This window comes from Parasteatoda tepidariorum, chromosome 5 (assembly GCF_043381705.1).
Source record: "Parasteatoda tepidariorum isolate YZ-2023 chromosome 5, CAS_Ptep_4.0, whole genome shotgun sequence".
NCBI lineage: Eukaryota > Metazoa > Arthropoda > Arachnida > Araneae > Theridiidae > Parasteatoda > Parasteatoda tepidariorum.
This window is the reverse complement of record NC_092208.1, coordinates 6,990,598-7,014,747: the sequence shown is the minus strand read 5'-3', so window position 1 is coordinate 7,014,747 and position 24,150 is coordinate 6,990,598. Positions and strand designations below refer to the sequence as shown.

General features: G+C 33.2%; 1 protein-coding gene across 1 annotated transcript in view; it reads right to left on the bottom strand.

Moving 5' to 3' along the window:
• Positions 1 to 24,150, bottom strand: part of LOC107453616 (SCY1-like protein 2) — a 466,439-nt gene that overhangs the window by 132,957 nt on the left and 309,332 nt on the right. Inside the window, exons 6-7 of the mRNA XM_071180877.1 lie at positions 19,121 to 19,336; positions 8,283 to 8,477 (exon numbers count right to left, since the gene is read on the bottom strand). Of these exons, the coding sequence (XP_071036978.1) occupies positions 8,283 to 8,477; positions 19,121 to 19,336 (411 nt within the window). The remainder of the gene's footprint in view (positions 1 to 8,282; positions 8,478 to 19,120; positions 19,337 to 24,150) is intronic.

Here is a 24,150-nt window from a genome sequence, read left to right as displayed (position 1 = left end):
TCTACATAAGTACAATACTATGTCTTTGATGATAAAATACTATGTCTTTGATGATAATATATTATGTCTTTGTGCTAGAACATTGTGTTCATTGGCGAGCGAGTGCAGCGAGCCATGGTTCACGGCGTGAACCACATAGGATTGCGTAACAATTCTCGGGGGTTGGCGAGCGTTAGCGAGTAGGGGGCGGAGCCTCCTAGTAATATTTATTTTCCATAAATTAATTCACATTTTAAATTAATTCACCAGGCCAAATTATTAGACTCACTATAAGATTCTTTGCAAAATCATAATCATTAGGTGATACTATGCAGCTTTATTGTTCTTACGTGACTGAAACCGGTTTGCACTTGTTTACGTTCGTGTCGTGTATCACCTAGCTAAATTAGACGATATATAATATAAATTAGACGATTGAATAAATTCGACGGAATATTATATAGATATAGAATATTTATTATATCAGGTATTATCTATATATATATATAATAATCTCTTGTCATAGTTTTAGTGGTTAAACTCCTCCTAAACGGCTCAACCGATTTTTGCGAAATTTTATACGTATATTCAGTAGGTCTGAGAATAGGTTCATAAATAATTTTTTTTCATTTTTTGGACAAATTTAACGTAAAATTCAATATATCTTTATTTAATCGTATTCGGATCCAAAAGAGACATAGAGACATGATAAATCAAAACTAATATTCACGCACGTTGCAACAAGTCATATTAAACTTTAATAGCTCGCCCTTAAAAGAAGAGCATCAAACATATTTGCAAGTATGTGAATGAAGGCAGTGATATGGCAGTATTTCGAGTTGAAAATACCAATGTGACTGCTCTTCCAGTGAATAACAACGACGAAATAACGCTGTACCAAATTGGCCGGTACATCAGCTCCAATGAAGCTGTTTGGCGTAACTTTGGATTCCCAATTCATGATCCAACCGTTAGTCATTTAGCCGTCCATCTTGAAAACGGTCAGAGCGTATATTTCACGAACGAGACTGCGATTGACCGAGCTATAAATCCACCAAAAACTATACTAACCGAATTTTTTTGAATTGTGTAATCGTGCGGATGCTTTTGGTGCCTTTGCACGGACATTACTCTACTCAGAAGTACCACACTATTTCACATGGGCTGAAACAAAAAAAATGGACACCCTGCAAACAAGGCACACCCGTTGATGCATGTCCCGGTTTATTCAAATCAATACCGTAGGGGAGAGTATTTACAGTCAATCCAAGGCAGACTGAGTGCTTTTATTTTGGACTGTTAATGTCACCGGCTCATTGTCATTTCAAGATATACGTAAAGTCGATGGACATCAGCATCCAAAGAATAAAGATGCATGCCTTGCACTCGGCTTGATGGAAGACGACAACCCGTGGAAATGTATGCTTGCTGAAGCAGCACTGAACTGTACTGCAAAGCAAATTCGTCTACTATTTGCTATAGTATTAACTACATGTTTCCTGGCCCGTATAGGAATGCTATGGGATAATCACAAAGATTCGATGACTGATGACATACGGTATCAACATCGCACACGTTGCAACGATCTAACGATAGCATTCAGCGATGCTATGTGCAATGAAGCACTGATTGCTATTGAGGATCTTGGCATTATTATTGCGAACTTGCAACTCAGTCATTTCGGCATGCCTTCACCAAATCGAAGTGCATCTGATTTATTAACCACTGACATGAATCGTGAACTTCAATACAATACGATAGAAATGGCAGCGATTGTTACTCGCAATGCTCCACTAATAAATGAGGAACAAAGGAACATTTATAACCGCATTATGCTCGCAGTTTTGGCAGGACAAGGTTGATTTATTTTTTGGATGCACTAGGTGGAACTGGCAAAACATTTATTATTTCGTTAATTCTCGCTGAAATGCGATCAAATAATGGCCTCACGTTGGCCGTTGCATCATCTGGCATTGTGGCAACTTTATTGGATGGAGGCAGAACAGCTCGTTCAGTATTTAAGCTGCCACTAAATATTCAAAACAGCCCAGATGCAGTGTGCAACATAAAAAAAGCAATCGTCTATGGCCACAGTGTTGAAACACTGTAAAATTATCACCTGGGATGAATGCACTATGGCACACAAACATTCGCTTTAAGCGTTGAACAGAACATTGAAAGATACAAAAAACAATGACAAATTATTTGGCGGCACTCTGTTACTCCTTTTATGTGATTTCAGGCAAACACTTCCATTAGATTGTCATTTGCAATGACAAGGCCAAACAATGTCTGTTTTTGTCTTAGATTTGAGCACACCATGTTTTTCACACGGGCAATTATACGTGGCATGCTCTCGAGTGGGCAAACCATCCAATTTATTTGTGTTAGCTTAAGATGGAAGGACAGAAAATATTGTACACTCCATTGCAATAAGAGATTAATATTGTTGACTAATACTTTCAGAATTCGTTGTATATATAATTTATAAAAAAAAAGTTACAATAAATTAAAAAAACTATTATTTGGTGTGCTGTTATTTGCACATTTTGTCACAGTTCACAGCGCTCCATGCCTCTTCCACTCATATACCCAGGGCCGGATTAACCTATAGGCACACTAGGCACGTGCCTAGGGCCTACGAAAAACTTGGGAGAAAAAAATTTGTTGACAAAAATTATTTAGCTTTAAAAACAACAAGTGTATATTGCACAAAATTATGAGGATACAAATAAAAATATAATATTTTTCGGTAATAAATTATTTTGCAGAATCTTATGATATTACTTTTTTGCGATTTTTGGATTCAACGAAATATTGTATTATGCTGTCGAATTCCAAACTAGGCAAAATGCCGTATTCAATGGACATAAGTGCGAGCGATGCCAAACGATCTTGATTCATTGTCGAACGCAAATAATTTTTTATCAATTTTAACCTGGAGAAAGATCTTTCTCCTTCTGCATTTGATCCAAGAATCGACAAATATATTCTTAATGCAATGTGAACGTTAGGAAAAGTATTCACAAGTTTATCTTTAACATAGTTATCGATCGAACTAATCATAATGGTATTATCGATATCAACTGCAATTTCGGCAGTATATCGGCATTGCAGATAAAGTTCGATAAACAAATTTGTAAATTAAAATCCATATTAATAAAAATGTAAAAAAAATATGCAAGAAAATTTCAGCATATATTTTGAAAAGAGGGGAGGAGTGGGGGAAGGAGGGGAGGTCCCAAAAACGGCTATGCCTAGGGCCCACGAAAGGTATAATCCGACTCTGTGCCTAGGGCCTGCGAAAGGTATAATCCGGCTCTGCATATACCACATACGCACACACTTACTATAAATAAGATGTATATTCATACTCTAGAAATAATTCATATGGCAAAACAACGTTTGCCGGGTCAGCTAATATTAGTATATTATAATAATTAGTCCGAACGATGAGACATTGTTTAATAATTACATGTTTTGCTCGAGTTTATAGGCAATACTCTTTAATAAACAAACTTAATACTTTAATAAACTAACATTTTTATTCCGGAGATTTTTCGTCTTCCTATTTGTGTTTATTTTTAACGTATTGCATTACAATGTTAACCAATTGCTACACGAACATCAACGCGTGTGAGATCCGGTTTTAGTCGAGAAAAAACAGTAATGCTGTAAAATTTGTACCTGATAATTAGGATTTTACATAGAATCTTAAAGTGCGTCTAATAATTTGGCCGGAGACTATATATTCCACTTATGAACTTTTATTTGTTATCAACAAATATTCTATCTACTTCCCTTTCCGCATAAATGTAAAGTTATTTAAGTAAAACCATAAAAAAAAGACATCCTATCATTTCTATTCCGTTAACTTCGAATCGAAGAGGGAATCTAAATAAGTTGTTAAGAACAACAAGAATAAAATTCCGGGATTCTAATAGGAACAGTTTTATTGGGAATACGAACACGCTCTCTTAACCTCGAAACGGGAAGCTGCGAAATGACCACTGCCGATGACGTAAACACTTCAAATAGTTTTCGAAATTGGTCCAATCTTGAGCCACTGGAAGGAAAAGCATCATTAGGACTTCCAGGAATTGGACTTAAAGGTTTCTGGGAGTTCGAACTTTTATCGTTCTTCGATTTTCAAACGGGGACCATTTCAGATTTTCGACGCGAGGTGGCGGTGGCATCTTGGAAGAAACATGCACCATTTTTTAAAGCGAGTTTGATTTTTTTAACAATGTAATTAACTATGTAATATGTTTGATTTTTTAAAACTACGTATTTAACTATACAAAATGTTTGATTTTTTAAACTACGTATTTAACTATGCAAAATGTTTGATTTTTTAAAACTATGTATTTAACTACGTAAAATGTTTGATTTTTTTATCTATGTATATAACTATGTAAAATGTACGTAAATTATAGTTTCTAATACGTAGTACGGCTTTAATGCAAAAATTGCATAAGTGTAATATTTTTTCATTATAAATAAGGAAAAATCTAGATCAACTTTATAAAAAATACTATCCACTAGTCAAAATCATTTTATAATAATGTCACTGCACTGTTTTTCAAATTCAGTTCAGTTTAAGTTTGAAAAAGATGAAAAGTAGTTTCGTTGAAACCTGTTACAACGTACGCAATACAGCCAGCATACATTAGTACTTCATTTACGTCGCACTAGAGCTGTACAATGGGCTATTGGCGACGTTCTGGGAAACATCCGTGAGGATGATCCGAAGGCATGCCATCATCCATTATTTCCCTTCAAAAACATAGTTTAAAAAATTTTCTAGGCCGTAATATTAAAACACATACCATTTTTAACTAATAAAAATAGTGTACTAGTTGTCGTAAATGACGCTATAAATACTTAATTATAAAATTTTCAGCTTTAAAATTTTATTATTAAAAGAAATTAAAGCATATATCGACACTTTTTTAACTACACATTGTTCGATAATAATAATCTGTACAGTTGGGTTAAATTTTGAATTCAGATTTTAAAATAAGCTGTTAATGGCAATTTGTTTATACTTAATCACTAAGAAACAACAACCTTAAAAGCCAACTACTACTACAAAATAATAATTTTGGCTCATAATAATAGTAGAAATTTTACAATTGTTTATAGATGTTTAAATTTAGGAGAATATAATTTTAAAAAAAATCATAAATATTTAGAATAACTACATTAAAAACTATGTTAGGAAATTAGGAGAATTTTAACTATTAATTATTAATACTTTTAATTTAAGTTTTTATTTTCTTTGACCTTATCCATTTCTTAATTTTTTTGCCTGCCTTTCTTTTTGATGTAACGGGAAGGTTTCTATTTAGAGGGCGAATTCTTGTAAAAGTTCTTCGACGACAAAATAAGCGTATTACTGCCTTATTCACTGCGGGATATCGTCCTTCTAATTCATTTGTAAGTTCTTTGATAACACTTTTCCTGACACACTTCCCTCCATGCTGCTGACGGAACAATTCATCCTACCTTAGAAAAATTTATCCATTCCATATTGCTCCCCTGTTGTTGTACTGAGAAAATGTTATTTCTAATTTTGAATCAATATTATTAAGACGAAATGCTATGTAACCAGCAATATGATTTAGTCCCTTTTCTTTTGAATTGATAATTTTGTTTCCAAAATTAAGGTCAATATCCCAAGACATAGTAGGAATGGAGTTAGTTAAGTCATGCATTATATCTTCAATGTTGTCTAGAACAGGGGGTTTCCAACTTACACGAGGCCGGGGGCCGCAATTAAAACATCAGTCAAATGGTGGACCGCAACTTTATCAACATTTTATATAGGACTCTTTTATGTTTGAAGGAACATTAAATATTACCGTCAGATTTTTATCAAGTTGTACAAAACAAACGCACTGAATTACGAATTAAAATATGAAGTAGATTTTTAAGCAACATAAACGATTAATTTTGCATTTGAATGCAAAATGCATTTCCTTGGATGCAAAACCTGAGAAATAAACTTTTTTGCACCGTTGGTATGTTAAATTTCACAGAAACGAAGAAATTATTTTTTTTAACGAAAGAAAAGTATTTTAAATCTATATAGGTTTTTTACGAAAATTGTCTGCAAAAAATGACAACTAATATATTTTAATTCGCGGGCAGCCAGTTGGTAACCACTGGTCTAGAATATAATTATTCTCGGAAACTATATTTTTTGGATGCGTATTTTTTAAACGCTTTTTCTAACAATTCCGCAGTTAAATAACAACCTATTTCTGAATTTTTTATTTCTATGCATACATTTGACGAAAGATTAGGTAGCTTTTTTACCATTAACAAGCGTTTAAGTTAAGAGCTAGTTAGACCGAACGCTCCGTTCCTGAAATAAAAGTTCAAGCTTTGCACCGCCGTGACGTCACAGGTGAAAATCGAAGGTTTGGCGCTGGGCGAGAGTTACTTCAAAGGAGTGAACCAGCCCTTCTCATTCTCTTTCGCCCTGATTAATTCAAATGTATTTTATTTTATCGAATGTGCTCAAACACGAATTAAAAAGACTGATATTTTAAGAAAAGTGATATGGGGTCTTTATGTAAAAAAATAACATTTTTGAATGACACTTATTATTACACCTGATAACTTCAAAACTATTAATCCTACCCAAGTCAAAATTGATGGACCAACATAATCTTGATGACATCCATCAATAATTCCATCATGAACTATTATATTTTTGACGAACAACCCTCACCCCAAAGTAGGAATTCGGACTGATTTATGATGACCCAGCATAAGAATAGCAACTTGGTTTGATAGTTTGTTTATTCATCCATCAGAAATGAAACATCAGAAATTTCCATCATAGTCTCTCAGACATCAATAGTTGGAACGATCATGCATAACCATCACCCCGATGTAGGAATTTGGACTGATTTATGATGGCCCAACATTAAAAAAATTGTTTTGATGGTATATTCCTGAGAATTCCTATTAAACCATCATGGATCTGTATAGTTGAAATCATCATAGACCATCACGGATTGTTAGTAAACGATAGTCAAATTTTTCTTGATGGTAAACCATCATTGTATGAAAGTAGCATTTTCCATCATGGAATGACGGAAGTTTGTTGGCATATCAAAAACCACCAATGCATAATGGAAAGTGTTGGGTGATGATGACCATCAAATGATGTTGGACCATCATGAATCTCACTGAAACCAACATGAACCATCAAAATGTTTTGATGGGACCATCAAAAATTTTGATTTGGGTATCAGCTGAAATTTTATTCGAGACAAAATTCTGATCAGGAAATGTATCTCACATGTGCAGACAGCTTCTACACAGCAAAGTGAAACAACTTTCGAACTATTTGTTCGATGGAGTCGCAATACCTGCCAACTTTTACGCATTTGGCGTAAAATTTTATTTCTATATTTAAAGTTGTAGCAAAATGTATACTTTCTATATATTTCTTACATTTATAAACGTAATTTTATAATCTTTTAGACCACCACTATTTTTAAATAAATTAAGCATATATATTAATATGCAATACTGTTGTGTTAAGAGGCATAAGCTTCCTCAAAATACAGCCTATGTATGTGCCTAATATTGTAATTTTAAATTCCATTTTACTACCAGTGGGGAAAATCATCGACGATAGGATTAAAAGTTGGCAGGTATGGAGTCGTGTTTAGTCTCATTCAAAAATACGCTAGGAATAATGTTTCATCTGTTTAGATACCAGATGCACAAATAGGGACGAGAATAAATTTGTATTTTTTTTTTGTACATAAGCCCTTATAACATCTAAACTATTAGTTCGTTCGTTTTAGAAATTTGTCTCCTTCAATTCAGCGTGAAAAAATGCATGGGGAACAATACCTCACTTGCTTCTCTGAAATATATTCATTCCTCCACCTCATATCACCCCAACTTCCCTCAAAAAAGTAGGGAGATCAGAAAGGGGAGTTTTCAGGTTTCATTTATGATGGCACAACAAAAATGTTTGTAAAAAAAAATTATTTTAAATATGATGCGATTCTCTAATTTTACGGGACACAAAAAAATAATTTTGATTTGTTTTGCTCATTTCACACGATTTAAGAAAGCAAGCAAAAAGAAGGCTGTGGAACATCGTTTCAAGAGTTGGCGATGCTGATATACTCCCGAGATGGGAGCTTGGCATCCATATGGCGTGCATTTAGATGCAAACAGGATCTCTCCATATGGATAATGGTTTTTTCTTAACTTGCAAAAGAGCATAGAAAGTTCACAGATATGTAGTGAGAAGTCTGGACTACACTTACCATAGAAAAATTTTGGGCGTTGGGTCTGTTCCAAGGGTCCGTCTGTAAAAGGCTCTGCAGTGGTTCCTGTAAATGGTGTGGAACCCTCTCCAGCAAGTCTTGAATACTGTGTTCTAATTGGTAGAGGGCACAGGATCGCAGACGATTGTCTTTTCGGTCCTCCCCTGACATCTTCATGTACTGCAAAAATAATAGCTACTGCAACTAGTAAGTATGAATGTACTGGCAGAATAGGAAACAAAAAGAACAAAAATCAGAACAGAAAAATATAAGTACATTACAGGGTGCTCCGTAAGACCCGCCTTTAATATACACTGGTGTAAGAAATTAAGAGAATTTGCAGACTTGTTAAATTATCTCTAGAACTACTGAACCTATTTTAATGAAATTTGATATAAACCTACATTGATACAATACAAAACAAATAACCATTCAACAATTGTAATATACACGCATGATCGTGCGTAACATTCGTTGGAGTCGGAAGGTATGAAACAGCTGTTGCATAATAAGCAAAAAAAATGGGTTAATAGGGGGATATGGTCCCCTATACAGGTTTGCAGCGTGATTTCATACTTGCAAAAAGGCAGTTTATCATTCCCTGTGGCAATTGGCCTGAACTGTCCTGTGGCAATTTCATACCTTCCTACTCCAACGAGTGTTACGCATGATCATGCGTGTATATTACAATTGTTGAATGGTTATTTGTTTTGCATTGTATCAATGTAGGTTTACATCAAATTTCATTAAAATAGGTTCAGTAGTTCTAGAGATGATTTAACAAGTCTGCAAATTCTCTTAATTTCTTAGGCCAGTGTATATTTCTCAAAAAAAAAAAATGAAAGCCATTCTTAACAACAATATCAAATAATTACTTAAATGAAAAAAAAATGAAAGACGAGTTTTGAAATTCTGAATTACCATTATTAAGTTTTAATAAACGCAAAGAAGTGTATAAAATCGCCTAAAACCATTTTATTTAAAGATGAAGTTCAAATGTGATACCTAAAAAAGGTTAATATATTCTAATTCCACTAGATAGATAAGTTGGTTTTTTGATAATTTTATACCCTCCGTTGCTCTTCTTGGCTTCAATAGAGATAGGCAAAAGCTTAGAACACCTTGGTTTTCTTTCTTGCATAAAACACAACTTTTAGTCCCTGTTAAGCATAGTGTTTCCTCACTTAATAAGTAAAAATATATGTATGTACATATGGGTGCATATACATATGGGTATAAATACGTCTATTAAAGATGCCCACAGCGAAACACTTTGTATACTAATTTTCTAAATTGACAAATAAATATCAATCGCAATAATATTTAATTAAATTATAATAATATAAATCAAATATTTATTATAAAAAAAAACGATTTTGCCAGTATTTTAACAAAAGTCATTAAAATATCGTATTAACTACAAAAGGAATAGTTGTAATATTTAATGGTACATAGGAAGTTCTAAATTAGTAGAGCAGAAATACTATATATTTCTTAATGTTTTTTCTCTCTTTTGTATTATTCATGATTAACCAAATGTCTGAATTCAAACTATTGTAATTTTGGGTTCAGAAATTTTCATATTCAAAGCTGTTAAAATTATGGTAGTTTTTGAAAGTTCTTCCTTCGTTTTAGTGAACTGCAATGACTCTTTTGAAATTTGGAAGTTTAAATAATTGTAGGGGATCGCAACGCCATCTGGGGAGAAGACCCGTTTCATGTCTTTATCTCTTCCCCCTTCCCTCTTCTTCTCTTTTTCGTTGCATAGGAATGTACTACGATATTTTCTATTTTCTTAATATTTTTCGTATTTAATTGCTAAATATATTTTTCAAAATTTCCATGAACATTTCTATATGTTAAATGTGGTTTTTTAGTTCCATGCAGCTTCCCAACTTAAAAGATTTTGATCTATTTAAAACTCGAGACAGAAACTAACGTACTAGGACTCCCCATACGCTAATGGTGAAAGCATGCGAAGTGTTGCCGTGAGTTCTGTTTCACGCCACCTGTAGCCCATTTCGATCGCCAATATTACTGTATTCTCAGTAGATAAATTTCGAAGACTAGAGACATTGATTATTTTATTTTTGTAACTTTTTGAAGACAGATGGGAAGGCAAGTATAGTTCGTTCACCAGGAGTTGGCACTTGGCTCCGCCTTCATCACGTGGTATCCGACGATACTATTTCGCAGAAGGATGAATTCTATTTGGAAGAAGGATGTGAACAATCCTGAACAAAGTTGCAATTTGGCGACCGTATGACAAAAATATTTATTTCGCAAATCTTTATGCTCATCTTTTTAACATTAAATATTTCATAAATTTGATTATATTTCTCTCTTTTCAGTGAATAGTTTGTCCTTTTTGAGACATTTTGATGCGATATATTTAACTAGCTAGAGTGACGAAAGGTATAATAACAGATGATAAAGAGTAGTAAGTGACTGAAAAATAATTCACTGTTCGCGTTTGGTGCGCATTAAGGGTTGTCTCAATTTCAGGCGCGGAGACGTTTCTCCTCTTACTCCCGCGTTGAAATTAACTCTTCGTCCGAGGAGGTGAGAGCCAAGTGCTCACTCCGGGTGAACGAACTATACTTTATTTACGCCGCACTAGAGCAGCAAAATGGGCTATCGGCGACCATCTGAGAAAGATCCCTGAGGGTAATCTGAAGACATGCCATCACGATTTTGATTTTCAGCTGAGGGGATGGAATCTTTATTTTCTGTAAATCTGTCCAATAAGTATATAATTGAAAAATGAGTTAAAGAAAACACTAAGTGATAAAAATATAAAGTTTTTGACATTCTGCTTTTCTCTGCAAGTTTCCAAATCAGTTATACAGGTCTTCAACAGATATTATAATCTATATTATATAAAACGCTAATACGTATGTATCAATAAAACCGATGATATTTCTTTTCTCGCGTTGGCAACTGTTGCTGCTGTTGCTGTTGTTAATTTACGTCGCACTAGAGCTGCACAATGGGCTATTGGCGACGGTCTGGGAAACATCCCGGAGGATGATCCGAAGACTAGCCATCACAATTTTGATCCTCTGCGGAGGAGGGGATGGCACCCCCGCTTCGGTAGCCCGACGATCTGCGCGCGAAGTCGAGCACTTTACGGTAGCACAGTTTAACGAGGACCAATACCGCACACCCTCGGTCCCTACGCAGACTGATCCAAGTGGTCACCCACCCGCACACTGACCGTAGTCAGTGATGCTTGACTTCGGTGATCTGCTGGGAACCGTGTCTTAACGATCAGTTCACTGCGGGACCGCGTTGGCAACAGTTTTCATTTTTAATTGATAGGCTTCGGCGCGCAAGATCACGTACTGAGCATCATATGGCTAATCTATATTATATAAAACGCTAATACGTTTTAATTGATAGGCTTCGGAGCGCAAGAGCACGTAGTGAGCATCATATGTCTAATCGGGTGAATTCTCACCGAATTATCAAAAAAATTCTCACAAAATTATCTTTATCGAAGCCGATGCTTTACATCCCGCGTTCAGTACTATTTCATATTGTTTTACAACGCATGGATTTAGCCTTCTGGTGGGAAAGACTTTAAAACGAAACTTACAACAGTCACTTTTCTCAACAACTGAAATTTAGAATAGTGCGATTAAGAAAAATATGTGAACTGTTTGCAATTTCAAATTAATATTGAAATGCACAGGTTTAGAATTTTCTACAGTGAAAAGTTTTCGGAACTTCAGTGTTCAAAAAAGTATACAAAAGCTAGACGTTAAGAACGTATCCAATAAGCGAGCAGCGGATTGCGAAGCAATCCGAAATGAACTGCGAAAGCAGTTCCGGGGGTTGGCGAGCGCCAGCGAGCAGGGGTGAAGCCTCCTAGTTATATTATAACCGTCTTTGTACAGTTGACACATTTTTATGTGTTTACGACTACCAATGTTCAACTGCGCAGAATTGTAATTTTGTACCCAATCCATGGGAATTCCTGGATCAAGTATTGGAAGAAATTTTGCCTTCGTGAAGGACTTTTTTGATGGAACTAACCCCATTCGCGTTACATGCAGAAGAAAAACACGAAAATCTCCCACGGTTAGCCTGGCGGCAAGGGGACTTTAATTTATGATCCAACAACCACTAAGAATATTTGACGTCAGCACTGTGGTCGGTGTAAGCCGGATGCGGAATTCGCATCTACCAGTTTGAACCCGGATCACCTCGCCATCATGGCTCGTCTTCAACAAAAAGTCGATAACAACTATGAGAGGATGTTTTTGACGGATGTCAAATGATTCATTTGTTAAGTTAGTTCTAAAATTGTGCTGCTGCAGACTTTTTAAATTTTTTTTTTAACTCCTTGCCAGTGTCGCCCGAATGCAGTTCAAGCAACTACTACGTGCAGTGTTCGTGATGCCTGATCTGACTGCAGGCGGAAGAAACGTTTCTATTTTGTGAAGCCCGAGCTGAGTTCGTGTCTACTTAAGGATACTTAATTCACTATTTTCCTAATAGATGGCATTAGTGGTCCTAGTTTTTCATCCATTACGACTTCAGTCGAGGGTGGGAAAATGTGGTTCGGGGGAGGGATAAGATATGTGAAATTCAAGTATTGAAAATCATATTGTTGCGTTTTCATATTATACTATACAAGTTATATTATATTTAGCTTCAAAATTTTGTTTCATTTGCTCTGATTGAATAAGATGCGCGCGTAATCTATTACTTCTTTATGTGCATGTAAAAATTAAAAATACAATAGTTATTGCATTTTAAATGTCATTTTTCCAATAAAAAAGCATTTTCTAACTTCATAATAATATAAAGAGCAAAATTAAGCATTAAAGTTTTTTTTCTCCAATTTTTGGTACATTTTTCTGAAATGTCACTGTTAGGGCGTTAAAGAAGAAAGAAAAAACTTTAATAGTTTTTCAAGTCAGTAGTGCTATTTCTTGATAAAATTTGTAACTATTTTCGAGATTTGTTGAGAAAAAAAAATGGCAGAATGAAGTAAACCGTACAAATGCATTTCTTATACTTTTTCCCCCCTCGATATTTTATATCATCCGTTATTTTAAGAGTATTTCTTTTTATAAATTTCTTTTATACAGAGCAAGGATTTTTTTTGAAAAAAAAAATAAATTAAATACACTAGCTAACACAACGCCTTAGACACAAACATACATTTTGATTTTCCCCTTCAAAACTAGTTAACACAAATAAAAAAAAATTTAAAACTATATTAACGTATAAAAGATATTTCGTAAAGAAATTGTTGCTCTTTGAATTAACGCTCGAATGGACAATTTTAATTAAAGGGCGTCAGTTCTGAAGGTGTGTTTTTTTCCCTGCTACTTTTCCAGAAAGACGTAAGAATTCCATTTATTTTTCTGGATGCACAACTACATTTTCCATAAAATATCCGGTGAAGAAAAGTTCTCTTCAAATATTTGCATATTGGTTCCGAAAATATAGAATTAACTCTCTCCAATGAAGCAATAAATTGGAGACCTGGTTCCGATGATGATGATGGCGACATAAACAAATAAAGAAAACACAACATCAAATAAAAAGGGAAGATAAATCAATAGATTTCACGAACAGCTCCGGCTTTAATAATTTTTCATTTTATTTATTAAATTCGTTTTGTTTTGTTAAAAGGCGAAAAAAGAAAAGATTATTTAAAATGTATTCGATGATAAAATTAATTGAAAAAATGTATTTGAGTGGTATTTTTTGGATGAAATGAAATGAATGTTGTTACATTTGGCTATAAAACGAGAAAACTTGTAAAGGAAAATGTATTCTGTTCATGTCTTTTTATACTCTAATAAAACTTTGTATATCTATTATATATAATTCTCTTACGTGGCTCCCAAATTTTGGCTATATTTCTTTTCCGCCGGTGGCAACGTTTGCTTTGTTTTGAAAACACCAAAGCATTCTGCCTTTTAATGATGTGTTTCTGATCTAATATATATAATTCTCTTACGTGGCTCCCAAATTTTGGCTGAAGTACTTTGTACAACTAAATAAGATTCTTTTCACAACAGTTAAATATTTACTTTATTTTCTTCATTCATAGAGAAAACAGTCGGCAAAGAATTCTGTTAGGTTAAAAAACATTTCGCTAAAAAAATAACGAATTCTAAAAGAAATAAAAATAAACAACTTAAAAAATAAAAATGCTGTTGCCAGCCATAGAATTTTTTGAAAGTTAACTTAGCAACATAAATCAAAATGACATAGAAGCGCAACTAGATCAAAATTATGATACCTGAGCGCTTGACGTAACAAATCCTTCAATTCTAAAAGTGTTGTATCGCCAAATGCCCAAATTAACAATTGTGTTCTTAAAGAAATTCTATAAAAAGTTTTAAATAAACAACCTACTTCTACAACTGCTTCTTGAAGAACTTGGCTCATTGATTAAAAATATTGTTTTAATTTTACAGTACTAACTTTACTTCTACTTTCATTATTGCTATGACCCTCTTTCATTACATTTTACAACTTCATGCTAAATTTGAGGACTTTAAGTTGTTTTGTGGTTGAATACTGACATTTAGAAATGTGTACATAAAAAAAATAATATTTAGAGGTTAAGAGTTGCCTCAGAAAAATTTGAATTGTTGACATTGAACTTAACAATGGAAACAATCGTTTTTGTGAAAAATTGAATTGTATTGTTGACATCAAAACTAAAAATATTGTGTTTCAACTTAACAATACTACCTTAATTTATACTTTAGAATTGCCTCGGAGAAATTTGAATTGTTAGCAATGACTTAAACAAAAAGTTTTATTTTAACTGACAAATACTATATTATAATTTTAACTTTTTCTATGACTATACTCATTTTCTTACTCTTTTCTTTGTTTTTTATACATTTTATTTTTTTGTGATAAAATAAAAAACTTATAGTTGTTCTGCTTCTGAACACTGATGAAAACACAAAATGATGGGCTTCATCAACAATCAAAAATATATACATTTATTTTACAAATTCCATATTATTAAGGTGGCGCCCTTCAGAGAATTAAAAATACAAAATTATCTTCATCAAAGCCGATGCTTTACATCCGGCGTTCAGTGGCAGACTACTATTTCATATTGTTTTACAACACATGGCTTTAGCCCTCTGGTGGGAAAGACTTTAAAACAAAACTTACAACAGTTACTTTTCTCAACAACTGAAATTTAGAATAGTGTGATTAAGAAAAATATGTGAACTGTTTGCAATTTCAAATTAATATTGAAATGTACAGGTTTAGAATTTTCTACAGTGAAAAGTTTTCGGAACTTCAGTATTCAAAAAAGTATACAAAAACTAGACGTTAAGAACGTATCCAATGAGCGAGCAAAGCGAGCATTGGATTGCGAAGCAATCCGAAATGAACTGAGAAAGCAGTTCCGGGGGTTGGTGAGCGCCAGCGAGCAGGGGGCGAAGCCTCCTAGTATATATATATATATGGAAAAGGAAATAGACCCAAATGCCAGACATAAAAAAAAAACATTGTTCTACATATCTAGATTACAATAGCAGATGCTTAAATAGGTAGAAGTACAATAATTGTACTTTTTTAACTTGAATAATTTACAACTAGTAAAACTTTTGGCATTTAATATTTGCAGTGGTAGTTACACCACAGTTCAGTTCTTTGCTCGTCTAAGTAGCAATATCTGATGATCAAGTAGATATAGGTCGAAAATTTGAATTGTCTTCAAAAACCTTAGTAGCTTTAAAGCTGTAATGTGAGTTCTAATGACTTATTTCGGTTTCATTCAATTCTACGTAAAAACAGACCAGAAACAATACTTCGTTTGGCAGATGGCTAAGTTTCAGCTTCGCCCAATTCAGGGTGCGTAGCCAAATTATACAAAAAATAAGCACCTTTTAAGTGCTTTATTTTTTCACTCAAAAAATATTTTTAGCACTTAAACAAAATATCATAATTAGACAGAGTTGGAAAGTTTTTGACAATCGACGGTTTTATCTTGTTTTAACCGTCATGTCACAAAAAATAAAATCTTTTGGCATTGTTTCTGGCAATTGTCAAAAATCCTGTTTTTCATACGCTACGGACTAACTATAAGCCGAAATAAATTGGGGTTGAATTAATTATGAAAACGTTGAATAGAACAATGTGAACTGTGTCTTTTTTGCATAATTCAAAGCAAAAATCAACATAGTAAAAGAGAAATCTTATTTTGAAAAGGGAAAATTAAGCAATTTTTGAAAACACCCAATGAAAAAAGCCCCTTTAAGAGCTTTTAAAAAACGAAAATGTGCACCATTAAGCACTTTTCAGAAACGCTACGCACTCTGTAATTTCAATCTCTTTCTTCACATCTTATCAATCAAAATCACTGCTAAACCAGAATTCGCGTGAGACTTAAGAAAAAGCAATATCCAGACTTCCCTCAATATTTTTGTATTCTTCTACTTAAGTGCAGGCTAATGTCCAAATAGAAACTTTTTTTTGGAGAATTAACTGATTATTCTGTATTTGAAGTAATGAAGTACCTAATCTAATTTGCGAAATGCTTTTTCGGACGTGTGATTTGGACACTAGACACGATGAGGAAGGTGTTGGGATTAAGAAGGACAAAGTAATCCTGCACAATCTGTCTTAATTTCTCTCTTCCCCTCCCCCCCCCCAAAAAAAGACAGGGTAAATCTGGTTTATCTTTAGGAAACTACTTTAAGAGGATGAGGAAAGCAAATGAGGAGAAATAGAAAAAAAAAAAAAATTCAATTGTTGAGATTAATCTACATTTTCTTAAATAACATCTACTCTCCAAAACAGGATAGTAAAAAAACAAGCTAATTATTGAGTCAATGTAACATAGTAATGTTGTAGGGGAGGGAGAAGAAATAGGGGTGGACACCTGAAATAATTGTTTTATTTTTTGGCCAAAACTTTTCTCTGAAATTATTTTATTTTATTTTTTTTTTTGAAATTCACAGAACTGTTACTCATTCATAAACAGTTGCATCACAACACGCGTTGCTGATTAAATAAGAAAAAATGAAAGGTTTTCATTTGTGCAAAAGTAAATTCTTAATTTGCTTTTTAGGGACCGTTCATGTATTACGTAAGCACTTAAAGGGAAGGTTGAAGTGATTTGCTAAATCTTTACTAACAAAGGGACAGGAAGGTTTTTTGCCGTGATGGCTCAGGGGATAGAGCGTTCGCCTTCTAATTCGGCGAACCGGTTCGAATCCCAGTCGATACGAATTCCGTATCCGGCTGGCACCGACCACAGTGCGGACGTGAAATATCCTCTGCGGTAGACGGGGCATGGGTTAGAGTCCCCTTACCGTCACGCTAATCATGGGAGGCTTTCCGGGGTTTCTTCTCCATGTAATACAAATGCGGGTTAGTTCCATCAAAAAGTTATTCATGAAGAAATTTCTAATGTCATTATGAACCTAAATTATTATTTTGTTTCAGTAATTAGCGTTTAAGGTTGATGTTTCCTAATGATTAAGTATGAACAAATTGCTATGAACGGCATATTTTAAAATCAGGGATTCTAAATTTAACACTACATATTGTTATAAAAGAATATGTAGATAAAAAAAGTGTCGATATATGCTTTCATTTTTCTTAATTAAAGTTAAAACTGAACTTTTTAAAATAAAGTATTTATAGTGTCCTTTTCGCCAACTAGTAAAGCATTTTTATAAGTTTAAAATGGTATTTTTTTAAATATAATGACCAAGAAAGATTTTTTGAACTATGTTTAAGAACGGAAATAATGTGCTAATTACGTAAAGTTTGAAAGCTAATAACCAGAAAAAGTCTAACTTATTTTTACAAAGAGAAAGATGCAAAGTTATCATAATATCTTTGCTTGCGATCTTCCGAGATCTGTGGACACAATGACGTCATGAGGAGGGAAATCGTAGCTTCAGCTCTAAGAGCGGAGTGAACTAGCCCTTCTATTCTCTTTAGCCCTGGCCGAGGACGGGCGGACGGGTGGTTTTACGAGCCCTGAATTATAATTTATATTATGCGAAATTCCATCGTTAATTTTATATTATTCCATCGTACATTTCGTATTGTATTGGAGATCGAAATGGGTTACACATGGCGCTACACTAAGCATGCTTTCAGCATTAGCGAGTGGACAGTCACAGAAGTAGGAAGAATGTTAGTTTCAGTTTTTCTTTACAAACCTATTAAAAAAATTTTAAGCTTGGAAACTATATGGAACTCATTCAAAACTGCTCTAAACATAGAGTTTAGCTTAAGCATCATAAAATATATTTTTCATACAATAAAAATCATACGCGGATAATCAGTCACCTCTAGGTAGAACAAAAAAACTTCGTTCCAGTTAACCTACGACGAATTATATGTCCAAAATGTCCTAATCCGGAATTAATTCAGTAACTAATCAATATTATTGAATAATTTTTGTTTAATTTTATTCATTAAAATGTATGATATTAAACTTGGATACCAAATTTTAAAGTTGTAAGTTTTTTTTAAGAAAATCAAATTTAAAGTTTTAATTTTGAAATAATCGGCATCCTTAAAGTTTAAAAACAATATTTTTCATGATTCATAGTCAGAGATTTCATATTAATTCCTTATCCATTCGTATGATCTATATTATATTTAGAACACTTGCCACTTAAGAACTGTTCTTATTGCATGCGTTTCACGCACATCCTATGGCCTTCAGGAGAGAAGAATTACCCGATTGGTGAATTTTTCGTGGGAGAATATATTACACCAATCAGGTTCACGTTCTCTCTTGATGGTTATCTGAGAGGCGTGAGTCGCATGCAGTGAGATTGGCCCTTTATAAAAAAAAAGAGGAAGAAGATACTGACCAGCTCGAGTTGCTTGTTGTAGTTAGTGGCAGAATGGTTGGCGTCTATGAGTGAGCGTCCGTTGTTGAAGACAGCACATATGAGCATTCCCAGTGAGAACATGTCGCTGAGGGGTGAGCAGGTGGAGTTGGCCTGCACTTCCGGTGCCGTGAAGTCCAGGTCAGGCTGTCCCATTTTGGGTAACTTTGAGGTGAAGGGTTGGCAAGGCACTGGACTCTGAACCACAGCATGTGTAAAGAGAAGAGGGAAGCATACTCTTAGAAAACACTCTAATACATTAGAAAATTGGAACAACAATTTGAACAGAACATTTGAACATTGGATAAAAACCTTACTCTTTCTCATAGATATAATGGTTTATAGGTGATGCATGATTTAAAACAGGCTGGGGAGGTGGAGTAAAAATAATTACTCTATTCTGATTAAGAAAAAGAAAGTCAATAGAGAACATGAAGATGAATTTGAATTAGGCTTGACAGAATGGAAGCGGATAGAAACTTAACATTATAAAATACACCTAAACTATACCCAAGTCAAAATTCCTGCTGGTCCCATTAAAATTTCTTGACGGTTTATGTTGGTTTCATTGCGACTCCAACTGGTATAACATCATTTGATGGTCACCATCATCCAACACTTTCCCTTATGTGTTCCTGGTTTTTGATATGCCAACAAACTTCCATCATTCCATGATGGAAAACGCTACTACAATAACATGATGGTTAACCATCAAGAGAAGATTGATTCTTATGGACCAACAATCCTTGATGATCCGTGATGGTCCATAATGGCTCCAATTATAAATTTTCAAGATAGTTTAATAGAAATTCTTGTTGGTTTTCAGGAATATACCATCAAAAGAATTTGCTTTTTGATGTTGTACCATCATAAATCGGTCCGAATTCCTACATTGAGAGGATGGTTGTTCATGATCGTTCCAACATTTGATTTCTAAGAAACTATGGAATTTTCTGATGGTTTAGCAAGAAAAAAACATCAAAATAAGTTGCTATTATGTTGGACCATCATAAATCAGTTCAAATTCGTACATTAAGGTGATGGTTACTTATGTTGGTCACCATAAAAAAATATTATGATTTATGATGGAATTATTAATGGTTACCATCATGATTATGTTGGTCCATCAATAGGAAACCATCAAAAATTTAGATTTGGGTACATTATAAAATAATTTCATGCAAGTTCTTAGAAATTTAGAAATAAAATGTATATCTTTTATCCAACTAAAAACCAGTATATATATTTAAATAGCGGTTTTTTGTTTTATTTTGTTACGTGAACCACAACAAACTCATGTCAGCTCATTCTGAATTGTAAACAAACTTCTGGAAAAATTCAAAGGGCTCCAGCATTGGTGTATTGGGATTGAAAATAATTCTCGTATTGAGACGAAACGCAGAAGTTTGGTGTCAGCTTATTCAATTTTAAGTGTTTCGATTAAAAATACATCTTTCAAATTGCATGTGAACGCTGGAAATCATATCTTACCACTGTCATATTCCACCTCCATTTTTACAGTGTAAAGGCAGAAAGTTTAAAAATTTTAAATTTGAAGAGATTTTTAGACACTTCTGACTGGGCAGAAAAGAACAAAATAATACTGAAAATGAAAACATTAATACGAAAATTAATCGAAAAGTCCTTTTCTTACTGGCAAATCAATTAATGAAACTTTATGAAGATTGAAATTTTTTTGTCTATATAAACATTTATTTTTGACAAAATTGCGATTTTTTTACCAATTTCTTCATATAAAAAATTTTTTTTTAAAGAAATGTAGACATTTTTTTGTAACTTGTAATTAAATATGTTTTTTTTTTTATCTTTAATTCTGCATTTTTTTTTGCAATTCGGTGAATTAGATACTTTATATGTTACATATAAAAATTAGGTTTCTTATATCAAAAACAAATGTAATAATTTTTCAAGTCCACTGCCTCCTTAAATAAAATAAAAAATATCGCAGTCACATCTTCCCCGCAATCTTTATTTAAAAATTAAATTAAGAGAAAGCCACTCATTAATCCATGAAAATATAATTTTTTATATAAAAGAAAAATTCTAAATCAATTAATAACTCAATTAAATACTTGTATCATTTATTCAAAAAATACAATGTTATTGTGTTCATTAATATGAAACGAATTTCCTAGATGTAAACACGTTTTTTTTTCGTATAAAAATTTAATTAAATTTTTCTAAGAGCTTTCATTAATTCGATTTCAATTTCAATTCCAGCTGTCTTCACAACGTAATAAACACCTGTTTATAATGTGCTCTCTCTCTCTTATTGTAGAGGTATCACCTTTAAATAACCCAAGGAGGGTAATAATTTCTCAAAAACCGTGCAAAAGGAGCGAATAATTGTGAAAAGAAAATTAGAAAATCTTATATTCCACGCCCGAGTTAATTAAACATAATAAGACCCTTTCGTTTGTAATTCTAGAGCAAATCCTATTCATCCACCTACTCTTATCTGCCCACCTACGTAAGCATGAATGATGAAATGTCCTTATTTTAGGAAAATAATCATGTTTATGTAAAGTTACTTTCAGTTTATTTTTTTTATGTGCTGTCTAGTGTTTTGTGAGCATGTGGGGGAAAATCAGGTAGCAGTTTCCATAAATGTTTTATGCGTTATGTGTTCGTAAATATTAAATTGTTCCACAGGTGAAATAATACACAAAATGGACATTGATTTCCGAAAGAAAGTTGCATATATTTACTTTTAAAAGATGTGTGATGAAGGAACTTTCTTTATTCATATTTTATGCTTCTTAGAATCCGTAAAATCTGTATATATATATTTCTCTTACACGGCGACAAAAAAAAAGCCTTATTACAACTTCCCGAATGGCAACGCTAGAAAATCGACCCATGATTGCCGCTAAAAATGTCACATGCCAAATCTAGCTGAGATGGCTCAACATATAGCGCTTTTAAAAACGGAAACTGAAATAACCAGAGAGAGCATAAGCTAGGCAGAAGTGAGTAGTCTTTGTCGATAGATCTCTATTTTAGTATTTTGTCGAAAGCGCTTTTTTTCACGAATTTATATATTACGAATTTATTTGTTTTACTAGAATTTATTTGTTTATGCAGGTTTTTCCATTGCAATTCACTTATTTCAATTTTTAATAGACTTAATTATAGCCAAAATTTTAACCTTTTTTAAAGAGGTATCAGTTTTAGAAATTTTATCTTCAGATTTTATACTATAACACATTTCTAATAAGTTTAACGAATTACGTGTCATTTATTTGAATTCAAATTTATTTTAATGACTTAGTATTTACAAAAAAGATGTAATTTTTTTTTTAAAAAAAAGTTGTTATATGGATTTGAATGATTGTTTTGAATTCTTAGAATTTTGTGCATTTGCAATGTACCTAAGTTGGTAGCGAGTGAAGCAAACCATATAAGATTGCGTAGCAATTTTCGGGTGTTGGCGAGCGTTAGCTAACAGGGGGCGCAGCCCACTAGTAAAATAAAATATAATATGAAATTAGCAAGCCGCAGCCACATGTTTTAATAACAACGGAACACTATGTTGACATTAGAGGAATTTTGTTCAAAAAATTAACTCACAATTTAGATTATATCATATTAAATACTTTAAAAAATTTTTATTCTAATAAAAATATTTGAATAAGTTTGTAATAATTTAAATTATTATTTTTTTTTAATAATCAAAAAGCAACGTTGATCCCAGTCATAATCGCTAATTTGACGAAATTTCAAAAAGCCGCCAAGATGTGGGCTATTCAAGGATTTTACCGTTTACTTAAAGTACTTTTAAGTTTAACTTTTTCATAATGACTGCCTTGATCAGTGATTTTAATACAAATGTGAATACTGAAGAAATAAAAGAATTTAGCGAAGTCTTTAGAAACAAATATTGACTAGAATTGAAAATCAAGAACATTGGCTGGAATTGAAAACGAATTTCATCTAACGTATTAGACGATAGGCTGTAAAACATCAAATGATGCAGTTTTTGCAATCTACAACGGTTGTGACTATGTTGTGACGTTTATGAAATTCTATCCAAAAAGGGTTATAACTCCTGATTGCAATAATGCTATCATAATTTTTTTCTACCTCATTTAATTTTTATTACTAGTGGCTGCGCCCCCTGCTCGCTAACGCTCGCCAACCCCCGAAAATTGCTACGCTATCTTATATGGTTTGCTTCGCTAACCAAGCTCACTTCGCTCTCTACTAACTTAGGTGCATTTCAAATGCACAAAATTCTAAGAATTCAAAGCAATCATTCAAATCCCTATAACAACTTTTTAAAAAAAAAAAAAAATTACTTCTTTTTAGTAAATGCTAAGTCATCAAAATAAATTTGAATTCAAATAAATGACATGTAATTTGTTAAACCTATTAGAAATGTGCTATAGTATAATTCATGACATAAATCAAGAATCGTCAAGTAAATTCGTAATATATAAATTCGTGACAAAAAGTGCTTTCGACAAATTACTAAAATAGAGATCTATCGACAAAGACTACTAACTTCTGCCTAGCTTAACAGTATGAGATTGCCGCAGCTGATGCTCTCTGATTTTTTCCGTTTCCGTTTTTAAAAGCGCAATATGTTGAGCCACCTCAGCTAGATTTAGCATGTGACATTTTTAGCGGCAATCATTGGTCGATTCGCCGTGTAAGAGAAATATTAACGTAAACAAAACAAAGCAAACGTTGCCACCGGCAGAAAAGAAATACAGCCAAAATTTGGAAGCCACGTAAGAGTATATATTAGATTATCAAAACTTATTTGCACACTTTAAGAAAAGTAGTTTATGAAGTTATTTCTAACTACAGATATTTACTTTAAAATAACTGCCATAGAAGCGCTGACGAATGTTGCTAACAAAGATAATGAATGCCTCCTTTGTCTAACAAATACCCTGAATATATATTCTCTAAGTATAGATATTATATGCATAAGCCTGATTAGCTGATGCGTATTTTATACCTTGAAAGCTTCCACTATCTCTTTG